General features: G+C 43.8%; 1 protein-coding gene across 9 annotated transcripts in view; it reads right to left on the reverse strand.

Moving 5' to 3' along the window:
• The window catches only part of KIF6 (kinesin family member 6), a 382,518-nt gene that overhangs the window by 83,261 nt on the left and 278,073 nt on the right, over positions 1 to 21,184 (reverse strand). For 8 of the 9 annotated variants that reach the window (XM_016955398.4, XM_016955396.4, XM_016955395.4 and 5 more), the window contains 2 exons: positions 11,333 to 11,441; positions 254 to 309 (listed from right to left, as the gene is read on the reverse strand). In XM_016955398.4, coding sequence (XP_016810887.1) covers positions 254 to 309; positions 11,333 to 11,441 — 165 coding nt within the window. Of the gene's footprint in view, positions 1 to 253; positions 310 to 11,332; positions 11,442 to 11,566; positions 11,663 to 21,184 lie in introns of those variants that run through there. The other variant, XM_016955399.4, reaches the window with a different exon arrangement.

The raw sequence follows: 21,184 nt of genomic DNA on the forward strand, positions 1-21,184 counted from the left end.
GATTGGGATGCTGGAGCTCAGGTCTGCCTGAGGATGAAAAGTTCAAGTTCTAGACAAAAGAAAGTGCTTTTCCTGCTGGGTGGTGGGAGGGATCACACACTTCCTAGGGAAGGCTCTCAAAGCAGCTTCCTTGGCAGGGGCTCTCCTGAAACTGGCCATTTGGGGCTTCATGGCCATTTGGAGGCACATCATGACCTGATTTTCACCAGGAAAATGGTTTCTGAAAGAGGCTCACAGAATATCATCTGCTTACCAATTTTACTTCTTGCTTCATTTATACTTTCTCCCAGGGCCTTGGCTTCAGAAAATCTGGAGGGGAAAAAAATGAAAATTGTAGTTTTTCTGTTCATCCTACAAGATGTTTTAAAAATAATAGATTTCTTAGAGGTCACTAAAATATGATGAAACTTTATTGAAAGACACAAAAGAAAAATCTAAATAAGTAAAATATATTAGGCTTAAAAATAGAGAGAAAATTGGTATTAATTATAGGTATTGTTAATTTTTACTCTATCCAGCACAGAATTTGTATTCTCATAGTCTCTCATTTATGACTTTTAATTTATATTATTTCATGATGCAAAGATATCAGAATAAAGCCTGGCTGTAAGGTTTCTGTGCTGTGTTCTATTGATTATGATACCAAGATCTTATAACCAAAGAATATATACTTACATAACTTTTTTCTGATTATAAAATAATATATCAGAGGTTGTAAAACTATGGCTGGTTATGAGACAAATCTGGCCTGCTGCCTGTTTCTGTAAATAAAGTTGCCCTGGAACACCGCCACTCCTATTCACTGACGCATTTTCTGTGGCTGCTTTCACGCTACAAGACAGAGTCGACTAGATGTGACAGAGACTGCGTGGCCTACAGGGCTGAAAATATTTTCTACCTCACCCTTTATAGAAGAAGTTTGCTGATTCCTGTTATATACCGTTATTAAGCCAGATTTTGAAAATACAAAAACAAGAAAAAAATTCTCAAGTACTCCTCTACCCAGAAATAAGCACATTGGATACACGTATCCACCCCGTCTTTTATAGAGCCAGTTCTTATAGGGTTGGGATCATAATACAGATATGATTTTGTGCCCCGATGTTTTTTTTCACTTAGCATTGTAACATAAGTCCTTCCCTGTATTATGAGATGCATACCTTTGATGGCTTCATGCTAGTCTACTAGATTGTTGTGCTAATGTTTAGTGAGTGATTCCTTTATGTTTCTGGCCTATGTTTGAGACACCCACGATGAGCCAACTTTGCGCTAGAGAAGCAGACAGGACATGGCCTATGTGAGAACATGTAGTTCAGTCCCTATACATAGTGGGCCCTCATGAAATGTTAGTTGCTTTCCCTCCTCTCCTTTCTGCCATGAAGTTAAAGAGACAATTGAAAGCCTATGAAAGCAAGCACCTAATAGATAGCTGAATTAAATGGCTGTACCTTGGCGGGTGCTAGTCATGCCATTAGCGTTTGACTAGGGAGTGGCCTGTCCACGAGAGAGCGGGGAGCTGTCAGGAAAGCTTCATGTACAAGGTGGGAGTGACCTGGGTTTTGTGGATCCACAGGAGTTTTTAGAAAATGTTTTATTATGAAAATTTCCAAATATACACAGGATAGTAGAATGAACCCTAACATACCCAGTATCACATTTTATTAATTGTCCAGTTTTATTTCAACTATTTCCCCCCCTGCTCCCCACTCTTCTCTTCTCACTTCCCCATCTCTAATATCCCGGCAAATCCCAGATATCCTATTGTTTCATCCTTGAACACTTTAGTTGACTGGGATTGTGTTGGAGGAAGTGAGCAGAGGAGGGCATTCCAGGCAGGGGAACAACATAAGCAAAGGCCAGAGTGCCACGACTGCTCTGTGTTGGATGGAAAAGAAGTGTGAATTATGTCATTGCTATTTTCCAAATCTGTCTGCTTGGCCTGGGACTGTGGACAGGAGGTTTCCAGGGAAGGGGACTAAAGTTTTTCTCAATGTTAGTTTCTTGGGACTCCGCCCCTGGCTCCCTTATTAAGGCTGTTCAGGCTCATCGTAGATTATGTATGTCCTCTCCTCAGCGACGGCCTGTCACCTTCCAGGGAGAAGTACAGTTCCACTTGATGCAATTCAGACATTTACATGATGCACAGGTCACTGTGCTGGGCTCTGTGGGCTCATATGGCCTCTGCTGCTGGGCAGGCATAAGGCGACATTTGCTGCAGGCCATTTGGAAGATGAGGACCATCTTCAACTCTCCATTCTGCCAAGGGAGGGCCTATGATCATTTCATCACTGCTCTGTCCATCCCCAGTACCTAGGATTCATAGGATCTGACAGTCACACGTTGCTCAACGAGTGACTCCTCCCATTTCCTGTTCCATAGGCTTCTGGAAGCTTTAGACTCTTCGGAATTAGGAAAATACAAAAGCAAGGGTGCAAAACTGCTGAAATTCACACTGAAATTCACATCAATGCTGGAGGAAACCAGAGTACAGATAGAAAAGGAAGACAACATAAGCAGAAGAGGGACTTTCCACCGCAGTACTGCCCAGAGAATCCCTGACAAGCCTGGGATGGAGTCCTCCAGCCTTGGCGGTGCCCAGATGTGTCTGGGGGACCTGGCAGAGGGAGCCGCTGAGTGCTGTGGTCAACTCTCTCCAAAGAGCCGCCCTGCTCCAGAGCTGGCAGAAACTGTGTGGAAAGCCACGAGCTGTTCCTGTTTCTCTGCTGCAACCCAGTCCTGAGCTAAAAAGGGCTTTCCCACTGGAGAGGTGTGGTCTGAGGGCTGTGCAGTCTTCATGAGACCATTTTCCCGTCACTCTGGAAGTTGTCACCACTCCAGGCCACCCCACCCACATGTGTTCCTGATCCCTGGTTGTCAAGACGAACTCTGAAAGGCCCAACCCTGAGTGTGTAGAGGGAAAGAGCAAGTGTCAAAGGAGATGGGAGAGATGAGAAGGCTAAGGACTCGGTTAGGAAAGATGCGAGAAAGAGGGTGACCCCATCAGTGCTGCCACGTTCTTCCTGGCCCACCTGCATCTCCACACCTCTCCAGCCAGCCCCAGTCTCCCTCCCTCCTCACTTACTCCCTTTTCTCCTGCCCCTCCGTCTGAATTCTGCTCACCTAAACTTCACCAGGGGGAGTTTCCTGCCTCCTGATTATCTAAAAGGCGCATCCTCATCCATGAGATGGCTCAGGGAGCCAACTTCTGGCCAAGGGTATGCTGCACCCCTGTATGATATCCTAAGGTGCTGCTCACTGCTACGCTGATGAGGCTGCACCTTGAGGAGGGGCAGGAAGGTTGTGTAACTCAGCCAGGACCACTGATGAGCGCCTGAGGGTTTCTTTCTATTGGTGCCAAAGCATTCCTATTAGGGCGTCGTTAGTTGTGTGGCTGGCTTTGGGGAGTGTAAGATAGCTGGGTGCAGTTCCAGTGTGGATGCAGGCAGGCTGCCATGTCACCTGCACACAAAATCCTGTGCAGGGGCAGGGGCTGGGCTTGGAAGGGAGAAGGAATGCGATGCTCTGCTGTTCTTCTACTAGCCTGGCTTCCCGTAACACCCAGCCCTCCTCAACTATGGCTCCCACTGTGTGCCAGACAGGTACTTGCAGACCCTGGGGAAATGCTCTGTTATTGGCTTCCAAGGGCCCCGGCTCTTCTGTCTTTTTCCCCCTCTCTCTGGCACCTCCTTCTCAGTCTCCTTTGCTGATGTGTTCTGCAGCCTGTTCCTTGAATGTTGATAATCCACAGGATTTTGTCCTAGGCCCACTCCTCATTTTCCCTACTCCCTGTAGGCATTCCCTTTATGCCAGCATCTCCTTGGCTATCTCAACTGTCATCTCTCAAATCTCCACCTCAGCCCTGCTTTAGTTCCTGACTCAGGTATCCAACAGCCTGTTTGATACCTTGAAGATAACTAAAATCGACTGTACCCAAAAAGAACTAATCATCTGCCCTGAACACCTCCCCTGTTTTTCCTGTTGTTCCTGTCTCAATGCACGGCACCATCACTTACGGATGGCTCATGTCAGTAACCTGCACGCCACCCTTTGCCCCTCTCTCCATTAGCGCCTTCCCTCAATCCTGGAGTCTCAGCCATTCTCTATCCTCAATATCTATCAGAGCATTCCACTTAGCTCCAACTGCCTGAGAGCAGAACGCTGCCATCTCTCTCCCAGATTATTGCAACCACTGCTTGCTCCTTCCCCTGCAATCGCACTGCCTGTCCACAGGCTAGTCCCCACATTTTAGCCTGAGTGATTCTTCTTAATGCAAACCTGGTCCTGTTACTCCCCTGCTCAAAACTCCTCAAGTGCTCCCCAGTGACCTCGGGAGAAAGTCCAGATTCCCTAACAGGGCGAAGTAGACTCTTCACGCTCTGGCTCCTGCTGCCTTCTCCAGCTTCTTCTCTTCCATCCCCCACAACATTCCCAGGCAGGCTTGAATCTTAGTTTCATCAAGTGTCACACTGTCTCTCATCTTGGGGACGTCCCCTTTACTTGGAGCCTGTCTTTTCCTCTGACTAATTTCTGCCTAACCCCTCAGTTTCCACAGTGATGTCTCCTCCTCTGGATAGCATTCCAGGACTGTGCAGGTCTACAATACATGACACCCCCAGGTGCTCCCCAGCACCCTGCACTTCTGCCATCATAAGCAGATGGCATACTATATGTGAATTGCCTGTTTACTTGTTTGTTTCCCTTTCAATATGGTAAGCTCCATGAGGACAGCAACCACATCTGCTTAATTCACTCTTTTCTCTGGGGCTAGAACAGGGGCTTGCACCTAGTAAGCATTCCATAAATATTTGTAGAATAAAAGAAGATAAGCACGTGAGCAAGTGTGTGTGCCAAGGCAACGTGCACAAGTGAAGAGCGCTGGACTGGAAGTCAGAGGAGGACCAAATGCCTACCTCACCTCTTAGCGACTGGGTCTCAGGCTCTTCATTTCTAGGATTAGAATGAGATGCCATCAGGGCTGGGTTGATGTGGAAAGAGCATGCATGCAAATATGTTTTGTGTGTCATAAATTCATTATGACCATGGCCTGGCAGTGTAGGAACCCCCCGTAGGGAATGTGATGGACTGTGAGGTGGGAATGTGTGTTGGAAGCAGTAACCACAGACAATAGTTTGTCTCAGCAAACCAAAGTATTAGAAAGGATCTCTGCAAGTCAATGGTCAAGGACACTCAAGATGGTTGCTGAGTTTCTCATTTTCAATGGAAATGAAAAGGATGGAGGAATTGAGGGAGAATCTGACGTTAACTTCCAAGATCAGTTCCAGAAAGAATCCCATCCTGCTGTGGGGTGTGTCAGGCAGAGATACTCATCATGACTGGGGAAGCAGCTGGCTCTGCCCCACACACCATTCACTAGGGATCATGGGCAGTGGCTGCTTTTACCCATGGGCCAAAGAGAGGGGCTGGTGTTCAGCAGCCACTCAGTCCCCAAGAGCCTCTGCAACCAGATGCTCTGTCATGCCAGCTGAGATTGCTTTCTGAGAATGGTGGGCCAATATGTGTTTGAGGGCAAAGGGTTCCTACAATATCTTTCCTACTTTTCTTGTCTAGAACAACTAACTTAATATGTTGCTTTTTCATAGAGTGAACATCCAATACCCTTCCCTGTCAGAGAGGAGGACAGAAGACTGGGCCTATATTTTGCCATTTTTTTCCTCCATAAACTTGTACCTTGTACCCTGGCTGCCTCCACTTTATTGTAATGAAGATCCACCCTTTGTTCCCCTTATGCTTTTTAAAAAATGCTAGTATTCCTTTCCTGTTTCATCTATCCCGCTATGGCCTCCCTCTCCCGCCTCCAGTTGATCAGCTCCTCCCCTGACCCTCCAGAAGCCTGCTGCATCCCCCTACTTCTCGGAAGCTGTAAAGTCTTCTCCAGCCATTTTCTTGGCTGCCAAGATTTCTCAAAGTCAATTTCAAATTGTCATTCACAAACAAAAAAAGTGTTTTTTGAGTACCTTTTTTTTTTTCCTGTGGCCAGCACTGCTTTTAAAATTGTGGAGAGGCTGAGAAGATTCTAATCTAATCTCTGCTCTCAGAGTTTATCATTTTAGTTCAGCAGAAAAGATGTAAATACAAAAAAAAAAAAAAGGAAAAATCATAAGGGTTAAAATGAAAGTCTAATGGGAGCCAGGAAACTCCTCCTCGCCATGGGAGTTACCTCCTGATGGTGCCACACGGTTTCTCTCCACCCTCAGTCCGGTTTTCCTGTTGGTTTTAGATGGCTGTTTGATTCTATGTTAGAAGGATCCAACTGAGTGAAGGGGTTCTTTGCTTTGTTTAGTTTACATTTTCAACACCTTCATTTCCAATAGCAGTTAATCTCCCCATTTATTTCTTCTTTTGTTATTGAATGGGACTCTGAGACTGATGGATTCAGTTTGTATGAAAAATCTGCCACAAAAGAAAGCTTGCAGTGCCTGGGCACTGGTATTTGCCAAGCATGGGGTTTCCAGCCTCTCTTCATATTATTGTATACTATAGGGATGAGTCATGCCTGGAAAATGTGATTGTGAATTGCAATTGTTCTCTGCTGAAAAAATCTGGCTTAAGAATTGGCTCACATGCTCTAGTTCACCAAAGGGCGAACATCCTATTCATGTGCCAACATCTTATTTCTCTTGTCACATACAGGCAGCACAACTTCCTCAGACTGGAGACCAGAGCTTAGGGATGCTAGAAATCCCCTGTGAGAGCAGCAAAGGGTGCAGGAAAAAGGGGAAGAAAAACCTTTCTATTAAGTAACATGGGGCTGAGTGCATTGGCTTACACCTGTAATCCCAGTACTTTGGGAGGCCCAGGGATGGGGGAGGATCATTTGAGCCCAGGAGTTCTAGACCACCTTTGGCAACACAGAGGGACCTCATCTCTACAAAAGGTAAAATTAGTCAGGCGTGATGGCATGCATCTGTAGTCCCAGCTACTCGGGAGGCTGAGGCAGGAGGATCACTTGAATCTGGGAGGTTGAGGCTGCAGTAAGCCATGATCACACCACTGCACTCCAGCCTAGGCGACAGAGTGAGACTCTGTCTCTTCAAAAAAAAGTAACATGGAATGAAGGGGATGGGGGAACCACTCACTGTCCCCTCCTGCAACTCTAAATCAATTCTTATACTCTGGGTCAGGGCTGAGAGAGTCAGAAGAGATTGTGGGTCACCAATAATCCCTACATTTGTGCTTAGAACCTACTTGCTATGGGGTAGAGAGGCTGAACTCATTCAAGGCTTTTGCATGGGGGCAATTAGTTCCAGCCCCTATTTAGTGGCACTTTGCCAACATAATGTCCCAACACCAGCATGGTCAGACCACAGAATTAGTCTGATGTGAGAAGTCTGGGGTGAAATGGGAGTCCAGGCTGGTGGGTCCTGGTTGCTGAGGTCTATTGGGAAGCTGAGGCTTAGAGATGAGGCAGGAAGCCATCGCTGAATTTCACCCTGAGTCAACCCCCTCCAGTCTGTGTCTGTATTCCCAGAACTGCCCATCTTCCCACAGTTGGGCCACATGAGTCCTTCCTGTCACTAGAGGGAATGGAAGCAAATGTGTGGAAGGGGCCCGGGTTACTGGAAGGGCATTTCCTAAAGTAAGGGTGGCATGGAAGTGACCCTATGAGCATCTGTGAAGCCTTCCTTTGATGTCTGTTGTTGCAACCCTGCTTATGCAGTTATTTGTTTTCATACAAGAACATTTTTCTTATTCCCCTTCCTTAAGCAGTTATGAACATGTAATATCTAATAATTCAATACTCTCCATCAATGCAAATAAGAGCTCCAATCCTAAGAAAGGGGTAGGTTCTGGGTTACATCCCCTATACCAAATAGTCCTTTAATGGTTAGTATTACAGGAACATTAGTCAGATATAGAAATTTTTAAAAAAATATGGGCTGGTCTCCTGACTTTTCATTTGATTTAAAAAGACTGATTTACTGCTGGGAAAACCTCTTTTCAGAGGAAAGCTTGTGTGAGTTTTAGTTCCCTTGCACTATGGCCACAAGGAAGATGGGATCATTGGTATTGCCAGCCCATCCTGCATAACTTAGGTATGTTTAAACTCAAAAGCACATTTGTCACGTGGGTTGTCAGAACTCTACTGTACAGAGTTAAGTGAGCTCTATATTAGAAGGCTTTGGAAGACCACAACATCCTCATCCCACTCAGCCCCGACCCAAATCCCTGCTGAAAATAGACCTAAACTCAGGTTACAAACCAGAACCAGAAACAATGCCAACTTTATAATAAGAAAGATGAAGTGCTATGTTCTCCCTAAGTCAGTGGTTCTTTGATTTGAGCATGTGTGAGAATCACTTGGTAATTTTTTTCTAACCTGTAGCGTTTGGGGGGTCTTACCTTAGGGATTCTGGATCTCATGGTTTCTGGACACTGTCTAAGCCAGTGGTTTTCCAACCTACTTGCTACTGGAATCTGCTTTTTAAAAAGAGATGCTCAGGTTGCGCCTAATTTAATTAGAATATCTGGGGAGTCAGGGCCAGGCTTTGGTAGCTTTTAAAAGCTCTGTGGGTTGTTTTAATATGAAGCCAGTTACGAGTCCCTGGTGTAAGCTAAGAAGCCTCTCGTATAGACATGGCTGAAGGCTCTTTGGAAGTCTTTTGGATGAGGCAGCTAGCTTGACATGCTTATCTTCAGACAGACAAGGTATCCTGCCCCAACACGTCCAACTAGCCATATTAAAAATTCATGTCTTACAACATGGATAAGCATTAGAAGGCTTGTGAAACCCTTGGATTTACAGGCTAAAATTTGTGCAGATGTGCGTATGTCCCCCTTTCTAGGGAGACAGTCTTCAGCTTCACTGGATTCACTTTATTTTCTTCCCTATCCCCTTGTTTTATTCGTTTATTCATTCACTCCTTTTTATCCCCATGCCCTGCTCCCATTCTTGTGGGTAAAGTATGCTAAAGTATATCTGGGACTCATAAAGTATACCTTTTTGCTAAAACTTATCTTTGTTTGCATGTTTTTCTTTGCTTTCTGTGGATCTATTTGTAATTTATCTGAATGATGTGCTCTTACTCAGTGCTACGCTTTTAAGGTCTATGTTAATTGGTATGCATACATCTAATCCATGATTCCCACCTGCTGCGTCCTGCTTCATGGGGCATCGGCATTAATCTACCTGTCTATTTCCCCAGTGATGGAAACTTAGCATGTTTCCAACTCGCCTTGGCCATGAATAGCCAAGGCTGCTCACAGCAGCCTGGAGTATGTCCCCTTATAAACCTGCATGAGAACTTCTTGGGAAATATACCCAGAAGAGGAATTGCTGGGTCACAGCAGGAAGCAAGTAGTTCTTTTGACTAGGAAGGGCTGGACTGCCGTTCATATACAGAGCCATATACTCCCACTCCCTTCACTGGATTCCTGAATGAGCTGAGATCTGCCTTCTGGTAAAGTGTAAAAGCCAGGATGATAGTCTAGGCTGGGCCTTCGACCCTCATTGCGGTTTGCTTTTCCGTTTGCCTTTCTTTTTCCTTCTTCCGGGTCTACCTTCTTTCCCATTCCCTGTGGCTGCTGTATTAAACCTTCATCACCACCCTCAAGTCTCTTATTCTACCTCAACTTCTTTTTCACAGAGAAAACTGAGGTCATCTTTAATTTTCTCTCTCTTCTTCTCAGTGTGCCAATGTCAGCCCCATCTTGATTTGTTTTTCCATTCTTGCTCCCTTCCAGGGCTAACCTCCACTGAGCTTTTATTCCCTACCTTCCTGTCTTCCAGGAGCCTTGCTGTGTCAGCTTTTCCTGTTGTTTCTCTACCTTTCTCTTACCATTGGCTTATTCTGTGGCCTATAATATTAGCCAATTCTTTCCCATCCTGAAACCAACTTCCCTTTTACTTAAGCTACCTCTCTTTGTTCTTTTTAAAAATGTTTTTAGGCCAGGCACAGTGGCTCATGCCTGTAATCCCAGCACTTTGGGAGGCCAAGGTGAGCGGAACACGAGGTCAGCAGATGAGACCATCCTGGCTAACACAGTGAAACCCCGTCTCTACTAAAAATACAAAAAATTAGCCAGGCGTGGTGGCGGGTGCCTGTAGTCCCAGCTACTTGGGAGGCTGAGGCAGGAGAATCACTTGAACCCGGGAGGTGGAGGTTACAGTGAGCCAAGATCACACCACTGCACTCCAGGCTGGGCAACAGAGTGAGACTCTGTCTCAAAAAAAAAAAAAAAGATTTTCATCTATCACCAACTTTTTGAAGGCAATGACATTTCTTCTCACTCGCTCCTCCATGCCCGGCAGTCCAGCCAATGGCCTTCTAGTTGCAAAATCTCTGTACACTTCCCAGTTCCCTCCTGCTTATTTCTCTGTCGCATCTGACACTACTGACAGTCTGCTTCTTCTTGGAGCCGGCTCTCCTCTTGACTTGGCTCTCAGGACATTATTTTCTCCTGGTTCGCCCCCTCTTCTTTATGCTTCTTCTCAGTCTCCATTATGGCCTCCTTTCTCTCTACCTTCCCTTCAAACTCCTTTCCCTTATGGCTCCCCTCTTTAGGCCTCAGCACTGCCACATGTTCTCCTGAGAGCTCATCTACTTCTTAGGCTTCCTGAGTTGTCATATGATTCTCAAACCCAGATCTCATTTTAATTCAACAAATAGTTCTTGAAAACTTACTGTGTGCTAGGATCCACAGTCTCATGTGACATATGAGAGTTCACCCTTTCTTCTGAGCTCTAGACCCCTACATCCGATAGAGTTTGTTTGCTACAGTTTGAGGATATGCATATACCTCACAGACTAGCTAAAAGAAATTATATACCTCTAAGTAAGCTTCTTTTGAAGGGGTCCAGAGCACAGCCCCATCTGACAACATGTCAGCAGATAATCCTGCCTGCTCTAATTTTGGCCTGGAGAAGACACCAAAGGCTTCTGGGTCACAAGATGTGCACATATTTTCTTTGACTAAGACAGGACTGCTCTCCAGAACAGCTGGAGTGCCTGCAGTTCTAAGAATATAATTTGGTCCATAGACTTTTTCCCCCCTCCTTTGGAACAGTAAGACATGGATAGAGTACAGGCTGATGAGAATGAATGTATGATGTGAGAATTGTAAATCACGTCGATACTGTCAGTAACAGACCCTGCCCTAAAGTTGCTTACCCCCGTAGTACTGGGATGGTGAGGCTCACACATGAAGGAGAACTGTACCAGGCTGGACATAATTAAATGTGAAACTGAATAAACATTATGCTTTTCTTGTAATAGTTATGTTGGGCAGATTAGGAAGGACAGAGTAAGCAAATCTCTTCTAGGCTGGCCTGGCTGAGCCCCGGAGGACCAGCTGCTCTCTGAGACAGCCTTACCTCTGTTTCAGAATCTGTTTGTTGTCATCGATGGTAACGCTGTCAGCGTGGTCCCTCTTGAAGATTTCAAAAGCCTCCTGGCGTCCTAATGACATTTCCTCTCTCATTCCTGTTTGGAGACACAGGGAAATGGCCTCAGTCACAGCATCAGGATCCTATTAATTTCATTGTCACTTTAGTCAGACCACAAAACCAGCCCTGGCTCCAAGAGGCCCACAGCAGAGAGACTCTGACCAGACAGGTGGCCCCAGGCTCTTCCAGCTGGCTAACAACCTGCTGAGGAGGCCCTTCCAGTGCCACCCGCTGCACCCCGCAGGACTGTGCCTGCACAGCCATGTGACTCGTTGGGGGCGGGGTTTGGAATGCCTGCTCGGAGGAAATGAAAACCAGAGCACCAAGCCCTGGATTGCCGAGGACGTCTGCAAATGCATTTTCTTACCATCGTTCGGTGCCACATTTCTCCCTGGTATGCCCTATTTTGTTTTTCTGTTAAATTTCCAGGCATTTAGTTAAAGGAATTATAATCCAAACTGAAAGATAGCATCTAGAAAATTCTGCTCTTAGTCTCTGTATAACAATTCATTCTTGTTTCCTGTGGTTAGTGAGGGGGTCTCGGCTCTGCTTCAGGAGTTAGGTCCTCAGTTACAAGACCCATGAGCTGGCCATGGCAGGGGTCCCTAGGTCATCTCTAACTTCAATATCCTGTATCGCCTTTGCCAATAAAGGCCAACCCTCACTGCTGGGCGCTGTTCAGAGTTCAACTTCTGGAACTCACGGTCAGTACAGCCAGGACCAGGCTTTCCTCCTCACCACCTCCCGGAGTGAGGGTCAGCGCAGATGTATGCCTGGGACCCCTCAGTGAGAACTGAATTCACCGCTGGATTTTGGATGCATCTACAGAGCCATTTTTTTTTTTTTTAATGCTTCTGCCCTTGGTTCCTTTGCCTGGGAGGCCTTTTCTCATGTTTTCCTCCAGTGACTCTACCTCCGTGGAGCTTTCGTCAAAGCCCAGGCAGAACAAACCCTCTTTCCACCATGTTCCTTATAAATACAACTATAATATGCACAGCCCAGTGGACACTGCCACTTCACATGGCAATCCTTTCTGGTGAAATGTAAGTTTCTCAGGGGGTAGAGATAATAGTTTTTTGTTTGTTTGTTTTGTGAATCCTTGTGTCTTGTTCAAAGTCTGGCATTTAGAAGGTGCTCAGCATACATCTGTTAAATGAATCAGGTTGAGAATGAAGCTGGGTGGTGCTGAGCCTTGCTGTTATTGCTGCGGGAACACAGTCCAGGGTTAGTGAGGCTCACTCTGAGGCCAAGGGTTCCGCAGAGGCTTTCATATGGGCCACATACCACGTCTCCTCTTGCCTGGAAAAAACTCTCTGAGTCCCATCACCCATCCTAAGGGTGAGTAACTGGACTAGCCCATCTGACACCAGTTTAATGATTACTCTTGATAAAAATAGCACCGTGAAGAATGTCTAAATGGTGAGGCACACAAATACACCCCACCCTTTTCCGATCAGAAGCAAATGGGCACGACTCAGCTTTGTCTCCACATCTGCCTTGCACACTCTAGAATTGGGTAGGCCTGGGAATCCGCTTGTGTGAGACGCAGAAAGATGATCCCTGATGCATGAGAGACATTGAGGGGCACGCTTCACCAGCAGAGCCCATTAGGAGCCAGCGGATTCATTCCATACCTTTCCCCTGTCCGGGTCTGCACCCAGTTCTAACAGTGCATGCCTTTTGCTACATAATAAAATAATAACAGACAGTAGAGGGCATGAGACTTTGGACTGGAGATGGGAAGAGAAAAGCTCCACAGAGACCACACTGGAGCCTGCTTGGGGGATCTCCAAATTGCCCCCCCGCAGGGGAGCTGATGAGCAGCCTTCCACCAACAGAGGTGTGGGGGTGGTGGGTGAAAGGGGTGTGGGGTGGGAGTGAAAGCTTGCTTAAGCTGCAGGGAAGAAGGGTTCACAGCCTCTTCCCTCCCAGGCTCTGCTTTTTCTGCAGAGCTGACAGTGTGAACTGACAGCTGGGTGGAAAGGACCACTCCAGAGCCCATGGCACTGTGGCGGCAGCCACTCCTGGGAGAACTTACAATGCACTGAGCAACCACTGGGACTAACTATATTCCCAACAACGAACAACACAAAAGTAAGTGACAATATGAAAACACGAAACAACATGAAACACACCTTCCCTGAGGTGCACTGGGGCCTGGGCCGTGGGAGCAGAAAGGACGTGGAGGGCACAGAGGAGACAAGCGCAGGCAGTTTGGGATCGTTGTGTACGGTCTTGAAGGTCCTACTAAGAAATTCGGGGCCAGCAGCATAACATATTCTACATGCATCGCCAACTTTCAAAGACTTACAATGGAATAAAGTACACATTATGGGAAAGTTACACTGGAAGGATTTAATACTCTTGGTGGCTTAAAAGGCACTTAGGGGTCCTGAAGTGCCAAGGGCTTATCATCAGGAACATAACCTTGGTTTTCCTTCTATCACGGACAAAGTATTCTGGAGTTGGAGTTCTTTGATTGTGGTGACCACAGGTGAAGGACATCAGAATGATGGCTATTATCTTGTCAGCTGTTTTCCCAAATGTCCACTCAGGGAGGCCAAGGTGAGGTGGCTGAAGCATAGCTGGAAGGCAAAGAGGCAAGGCAAGGCCAGGATGCCTGCAGAGACTTCAAGGCCACCACTTGGAGCAAGGCTGAGGTCCACAGAGGGAAGCACATGGGAAGGACTCACGGGCAGCTCCAGTGTGTGAGCCCAGGTCCCAGCCTGGCCCTCCCCTTGCCCATCCCCATTCCGCTTGTTCAGAGCTCATGCGCAGCTCCTTTGGATTGCACTAATATACCACTTCTCACCCCATTTTGGGATCAGCTGCAAAGTTAATGAACAGCTTTTATTTACTGAAGAAATCACTTCCTTGTCCCTCTGAGGATTTAGAAAACAGGCTCTTTCTCCTATCGCAGTTCCCGTCCCTGAGCATGCACTGTATGCATTTGAAAGAGAAAGAGCAAAGGAGCAAAAAGAGTGATTAAAAGCTCACCTTGCTAACGAGACAATCATCTATTTATTCTCTCAAGAAGTTTTTATTTATATTAGGCATTGTGCTAGGCATGTGACAGAGATGTAAAGTTGAACATTAAAGCTTTGATCCTTGATTTAAAGCATTTGAAGTCCAGTAAGGGAGAAAGAAAAATGAAAAATGGCAGGGCGCAATGGCTCACGACTGTAATCCTAGCACTTTGGGAGGCTGAGGTGGGTGGATCACCTGAGCTCAAGAGTTCAGGATCAGTCTGGGCAACATGGTGAAACCCATTTCTACTAAAATACAAAAAAAAAAAAGAAATTAGCTGGGCATGGCGGCACGCACCTGTAATTCCAGCTACTTGGGAGGCTGAGGCACGACAATCACTTGAACCCAAGAGGCAGAGGTTGCAGTGAGCCGAGATAGCACCATTGCACTTCAGCCTGGGTGACAAGGTGTGACTCCATCTCAAAACAAAACAAAAAAACAAAACAAAACAAAACAAAAACAAGAAAAGTGAACAAATATTTACAATGGAGGTTGCTGCTTGCTGTAGAGAGGTATGTGTCCAGCATGTGGGAGAGGGAGGGAGGGAGGCAGGGACTCTCAGCGAGAGTGGGAGAAGGCTGCAAGCAGGAGGGAGCAAGTGAACTTCATCTAGAAGGATCTGAAGGATGAAGCAGCATTTCCCAGGTAGAGAAGACGTGGAAGAAGTTTCCAGGTGGAGGGGGCAGAGATGGAGTGTGGATTACAAAGGCAACCTGATTAATATGGGTGGCTCTGCCATCCAATAGAAATGATCTCTAGGTGATTAAAAAATGAATTTCTTATATACTGTATACCAAGGATAGTATCATGTGCTTTCTTATATATTATTTCAGTTAAATTTCTCTATGATCTCCGCAAATAAGTTCATTTTATAGATGAGGAAACTGAGGCTTACATAAATAAGTGATTATAAAGGGGTGAAAAATGCCCAGCTTTTAGAGGCAGTCATTTCGGCTCTTAGATCAGTTTTTCCAGGGAAAGTAGGCCTGACAGAAAGGGCAAGGTCGTGGGGCTCAAAATGACCTCGTAATATTAATAGTAGATTTACCCATGAGATCGTACTCTTATTAGTGCTTCTCTATCTAAAATGTTGATTTATTTTTACAATATCACAGAAAAACGGAACCATATATGTTTTTTACTACCTGCATAGTTTACTTCATCTGTTAATATGTTTTATTATTACTTCTAGAATTTGTAAGCTCCATGAGGGCAGGTATTTAAAAAAATTTTTTTATTTCAATAGCTTTAGGGGTACAAGTGGTTTTTGGTTACATGGATGAATTGTACAGCGGTGAAGTCTAGGATTTTAGTGCACTCATCACCTGAATAGTGTACATTGTACCCAATAGGTAGTTTTTCATCCCTCACCCCCCAAACCTCCCCCATTTGAGCTCCAATATCTATTATACCACTCTGTACAAATTTGCATACCCATAGCTTAGCTCCCACTTATAAGTGAGAATATGTGGTATTTTGTTTTCTGTTCTCGAGTTACTTTACTTAGGATAATGGCCTCCAGTTTCATCCAAGATGCTGCAAAAGACATTATTTTGTTCTTTATGGCTGAGCAGTAATCCACACCACATTTTCTTTATCCATTCATCAGTTCATGGACACTTGTGTTGATTTCGTATCTTTGCAATTGTAAATTGTGCTGTGATAAACATATGCATCCAGGTGTCTTTTTTATATAATGACTTGTTTTCCTTTGGGGAGATACTCAGTAGTGGGATTGCTGGATCAAGTGGTAGATTTACGTTTAGTTCTTTGAGAAATTTTCATAGCGTTTTCCATAGAAATTATATTAATTTACAATTCCACTAGCAGAGTATAAGCATTCCCTTTTTACCAGATCTGTGCCAACATCTATTGTTTTTTGACATTTTATTAATGGCCTTTCTGGCTGGGGTAAGATGGTATTTCATCATGGTTTTAATTTGCATTTCCCTGATAATTAATGATGTTGAGCATTTTTGCATGTTTGCTGGCCATTTTTATATCTTTTTTTGAGAGATGTCTCTTCATGTCATTTTCCCACTTTTTAATAGGATTATTTGTTTTTTTTCTTGCAGATTGGCTTGAGTTCTTTGTAGATTCTGGATATTACTGCTTTGTCAGATGCATAGTTTGCAAATATTTTCTTTCATTCTGTAGGTTGTCTGTTTACTCTGTTGATTATTTATTTTTCTGTGCAGAAGCTTTTTAGTTTAATTAGGTCCCACTTATTTATTTTTGTTTTTGTTGCATTTGCTTTTAGGGTCTTAGTCAAGAATTCTTTGCCTAGTCCAATGTTCAGAAGAGTTTTTCCTAGGTTTTTTTTTTCTGGAATTTTTATGGCTTCATGTCTTAGATTTAAGTCTTTAATCCATCTTGAGTTAATCTTTGTATATGGTGAGACATAGGGATCCAATTTTATTCTTCTACATGTGGCTATCCAATTTTCCAAGTACCATTTATTAAATATAGTGTCCTTTCCCCAGTGTATGTTTTTGTCTGCATTGTCAAAGATCAGTTGGTTGTAAATATTTGCTTTATTTCTGCATTCTCTATTCTGTTCCATTGGTCTGTGTGTCTACTTTTATATCAGTACCATGCTGTTTTGGTTATTATAGCTTTGTTGTGTAATTTGAAATCTGGTAATGTAATTCCTCCAGATTTGTTCTTTTTGCTTAGGATTGCTTTGGCTATTCAGGCTCTTTTTTTGGTTCCATATTAATTTTAGGAGTTTTTTTCTGATTTTGTGAAAAGTGATATTAGTATTTTGATAGGAATTGCACTGAATCTGTAGATTGCTTTAGGCAGTATTGTCATTTTCACAACATTAATTCTTCTGATTCATGAGCATGGGATGTTTTTCCATTTGTTTGTGTCATCTATGTTTTTTTTCATCAGTGTTTTGTAGTTCTCCTTGTAGAGATTTTTCACCTCATTTGTTACATATATTTCTAGGTATTATATAATTTTTTGTGGCTATTGTAAAAGGGATTGAGTTCTTCATTTGAGTCTCAGCTTGGTCCTTGTTGATGTAAGCAGAACTACTGATTTGTGTACATTTATTTTGTAAACTGAGGCTTTACTGAATTCATTTATCAAATCTAGCAATCTTTCAGAGAAGTCTTTAGGATTTCTAGGTATAAGATCATATCATTGGCAAACAGTGATAGTTTGACTTTCTCTTTTCCAATTTGGATAAAAGCAAGGATTTTTGTCAGTTTTGTTTGCAGCAATATTTCTAGAATCCAGATAGTACTTGGCATACAAGAGCACTATAGCATATTTGGCACACAAAATATCTTTTGAATGAATGAATGAATGAAAAAGTGCTTTAGATGCTTAACGTCTTTCCTTCTGGATAGCATATTGTGATGGTGTGAAAAATGAGGCATGTATCCATTGCTCTCTCTCTCTGTCTGCCACCATGCTACTGGACAGTTTCATCTCCTACATAGTATGATTTTAGAAATTCAACACCATCTTCTCCCCAGTACATGTCACCATGCTTACTGGCCCACCATTAGAGATGAATTCCAACTCCAAGAAGCTTTTATAAAAATGCAACTACAGTCCTGCCCCACATAAAGACGTTTCAATCAATGGTGAACTGCACGTACGACGGTGGTCCCATATGGTGTCATAGTTGTCATAATGTCATAGTGCAACACATTTGTCACATGTTTGTGGTGATGCTGGTGTAAATAAACCTACTGTGATACCAGTTGTATAAAAATATTGCGTATATAATTATATACGGTACATAATACTTGATAATAAATGACTATTTTACTGATTTATGTATTTACTATACTTTATTTATTTATTTATTTATTTATTTATTTATTTTTGAGACAGAGTGTCACTCTTGTTGCCCAGGCAGGAGTGCAGTGGCCTGATCTTGGCTCACTGCAACTTCTGCCTCCTGGGTTCAAGCGATTCTCCTGTCTCAGCCACCCCGAGTAACAGGGATTTGTCCGCCACCACGCTCGGCTAACTTTTTGTATTTTTAGTAGAGATGAGATTTCACCATGTTGACCAGGCTGGTCTCGAACTCCTGACCTCAGGTGATCCACCTGCCTCAGCCTCCCAAAGTACTGGGATTACAGGTGTGAGCCACTGCGCCTGGCCTATACTATACTTTTTATCATTATTTTAGAGTGTACTTCTTCTACTTATAAGTTAACTGTAAAAAAAGCCTTGGGCAGGTCCTTCAGGAAGTATTCCAGAAGAAGGCATTGTTATCATAGGAGATGAGAGCTCCATGTGTGTTACTGCCCCTGAAGACCTTCCAGTGGGACAAGGTGTGGAGGTGGAAGACAGTGACACTGAAGGTCCTGACACTGTGTCTTCATTTTTAACAAAAAAGTCTAAAAGCTTAAAAAAAATGAAAAAATTTTAAAATAGGGAAAAGCTGATAGAATAAAGATATAAAGAAAAAAATATTTTTGTACAGCTGTATAATGTGTGTTTTAAGCTAAGTGTTATTACAGAATTAAAAAGTTAAAAAAATTAGGCTTATAAGATAAAAAGTTACAGTAAGCTAAGGTTAATTTATTATTGAAATATTAGTAAAAATGAATTTAGTGTAGCTTAAGTGTACAGTGTTTATAAAATACACATAGTGTACAGTAATGTTCTAGGCCTTCACACTCACTCATCACTCACTGGCTCACCCAAACCAACTTTCCGTCCTTCAAGTTCCATTCATGGTAACTGCCCGGTACAGGTGTTTTTATTTTTATACTGCATTGTTACTGTACTATTTCTATGTATAGACACACAAATGCTTACCATTGTGTTACAATTGCCTGCAGTATTCAGTACAGTAACATGCTGTACAGGTTTGTAGCTGAGGAGCATTAGTTTATCCCATCTAGCCTAGGTGTGTAGTAGTCTATACTATCTAGGTTTCTTTAAGTACACACTATGATGTTCACAAAATGATGAAGTCACCTTATGACGCATTTCTCAAAATGTATCTCAGTTGTTAAGTGACACAAGACTATACTCCTGAAGGTATCATTATTTCAGTGCTAGCAAAGAAAAATTCCACAATTTATTGACAATTAGCTAAGAGGTACTGCAAAGACATACATTTTATCTTCTTCCCAACTTTGTTTAGTCTGTCAGACTCAGCTCCTCAACAGAGCTGAGGACCTTGGGAACTTGCCATGCTCATTTCTAGAGCTCATTTCTTAGTTGTTTGCTTTTAGTGAATTTTAATCACAGGTCCCAGCGCTGGATCCCTGAAATATGAATGATTAAGAGAAGCCTGCTGGCTTGCTGAGTTACAGAACCATTTAAAACCTAAAAGAGAGGAATTTCTGAGTCTCATTCTCCAAAAGACGACATTGCAATTTCGGTTGTAAGTTGGATGGAAAATATTTACAAGTCCCAAAGGTGTAATCTCTTCTGAACTTTGATAGTGGTCAAAGAGCACATAGGTAGAAATGGTAGTCAACAAGGGGCTTTCAACATCAGCCTCAGGGTTGGATTTCTGAAACATTAGGCATCCAAATTCCTGTGCGCTGGTCCCTTACCCACTTCTTAATGCTTTCTTTTTTTTTCAACCTGAAATTCAGTTCCTTATTTTGCTAACGAATACAACTTGGTACTTTGGGAAGCCCTCCCCATCCCCAACACAGGGTCCCATGGAAACCAAATGGAAAGGAAAAACATCGGAAGTGGAGAGTTTATGCTATTGCCTTTGGGCCTGCTGTCTGATTTCCTTTAGTCTGGGGTACATGGGCCAGAGCTTATTTTCCTGGCTGCTCCTAAACAACCTACTGCTGCTTAAGCTATTGCTTAAAAATTGACAAAAGTACAATGATGGAGAGAGTTGTGTTATTCATGCTGAAAAATGATTTCCTAGTTGGAGCCAAAAATATATTTTCCTTGGGAGATATTCACTTGCGTGGGGCCTCGGTTCCCTCTGACTAAAGAAGAGAGGGATGAGAAGAAGACCAGCAGGGGACGATGAACAGTGAGAAGCGGGGTGGATTCCAAGGAGATGGGGGTTTGGAACACACTGTTTGGGACTGAAAGCATGAGAAGGCTCAGAGCTGGGTGGGGGGCATGTGGTGCTAAGGCAGGAAGGAAGCTGATGATTCACGGTGGGAATCATATTGAAGGATGATTATACTCTGTGGCTCAATAGTGGAAGCTCTTTAAATTGAAGGTAAGGGAACAGCTCTGACACCACAGTATGATGAATACCTACAACGTGTAGAATCTGGAGGTGCATACAAGAATGAGAAGCAATGGGCAGGGATCAAGTGTGTTTTTTGTATGGTGCCTGAAATAACCTTCTATCTGAAGTGAAATTTCTTGGTAAGTGTTGACTTGGGTGAAATAGACAAAAATATCGTCACCTAAATAATTAGAAGAGAATTCCATTTCAGTGTGTTCCAAACCCCTGTCTCCTTGGAATCCAGCACCCCCTCACTGTTCATCGTCCCCTGTTGGTCTTCTCTCCCCTCTCTTCTTTAGTTGGAGAGAACTGAGGTCCCTGAGTGTGTGGAGAAGGTAGAATGAACGGGATGATGGGAGGAAAAGGAAATAAGGATTTAGAAGAGAGACAAGGCAGAGCTGAGGAAGGGATAATCTATCGAGCTGTAGCATGAAATATAAAGGTCAAGAGGGATAGGAAGGTCAGGGGGAAGGTCACTGAGCCCACACTCTTGGGAGTGGTGCTGGATGTCTCCAGGGGCATAGAGAGGAAATGGTGGCTTCAGCCAGAAACCCAGGTGCAGGACA

Source organism: Pan troglodytes, chromosome 5 (assembly GCF_028858775.2).
Source record: "Pan troglodytes isolate AG18354 chromosome 5, NHGRI_mPanTro3-v2.0_pri, whole genome shotgun sequence".
Classification (NCBI taxonomy): Eukaryota; Metazoa; Chordata; class Mammalia; order Primates; family Hominidae; genus Pan; species Pan troglodytes.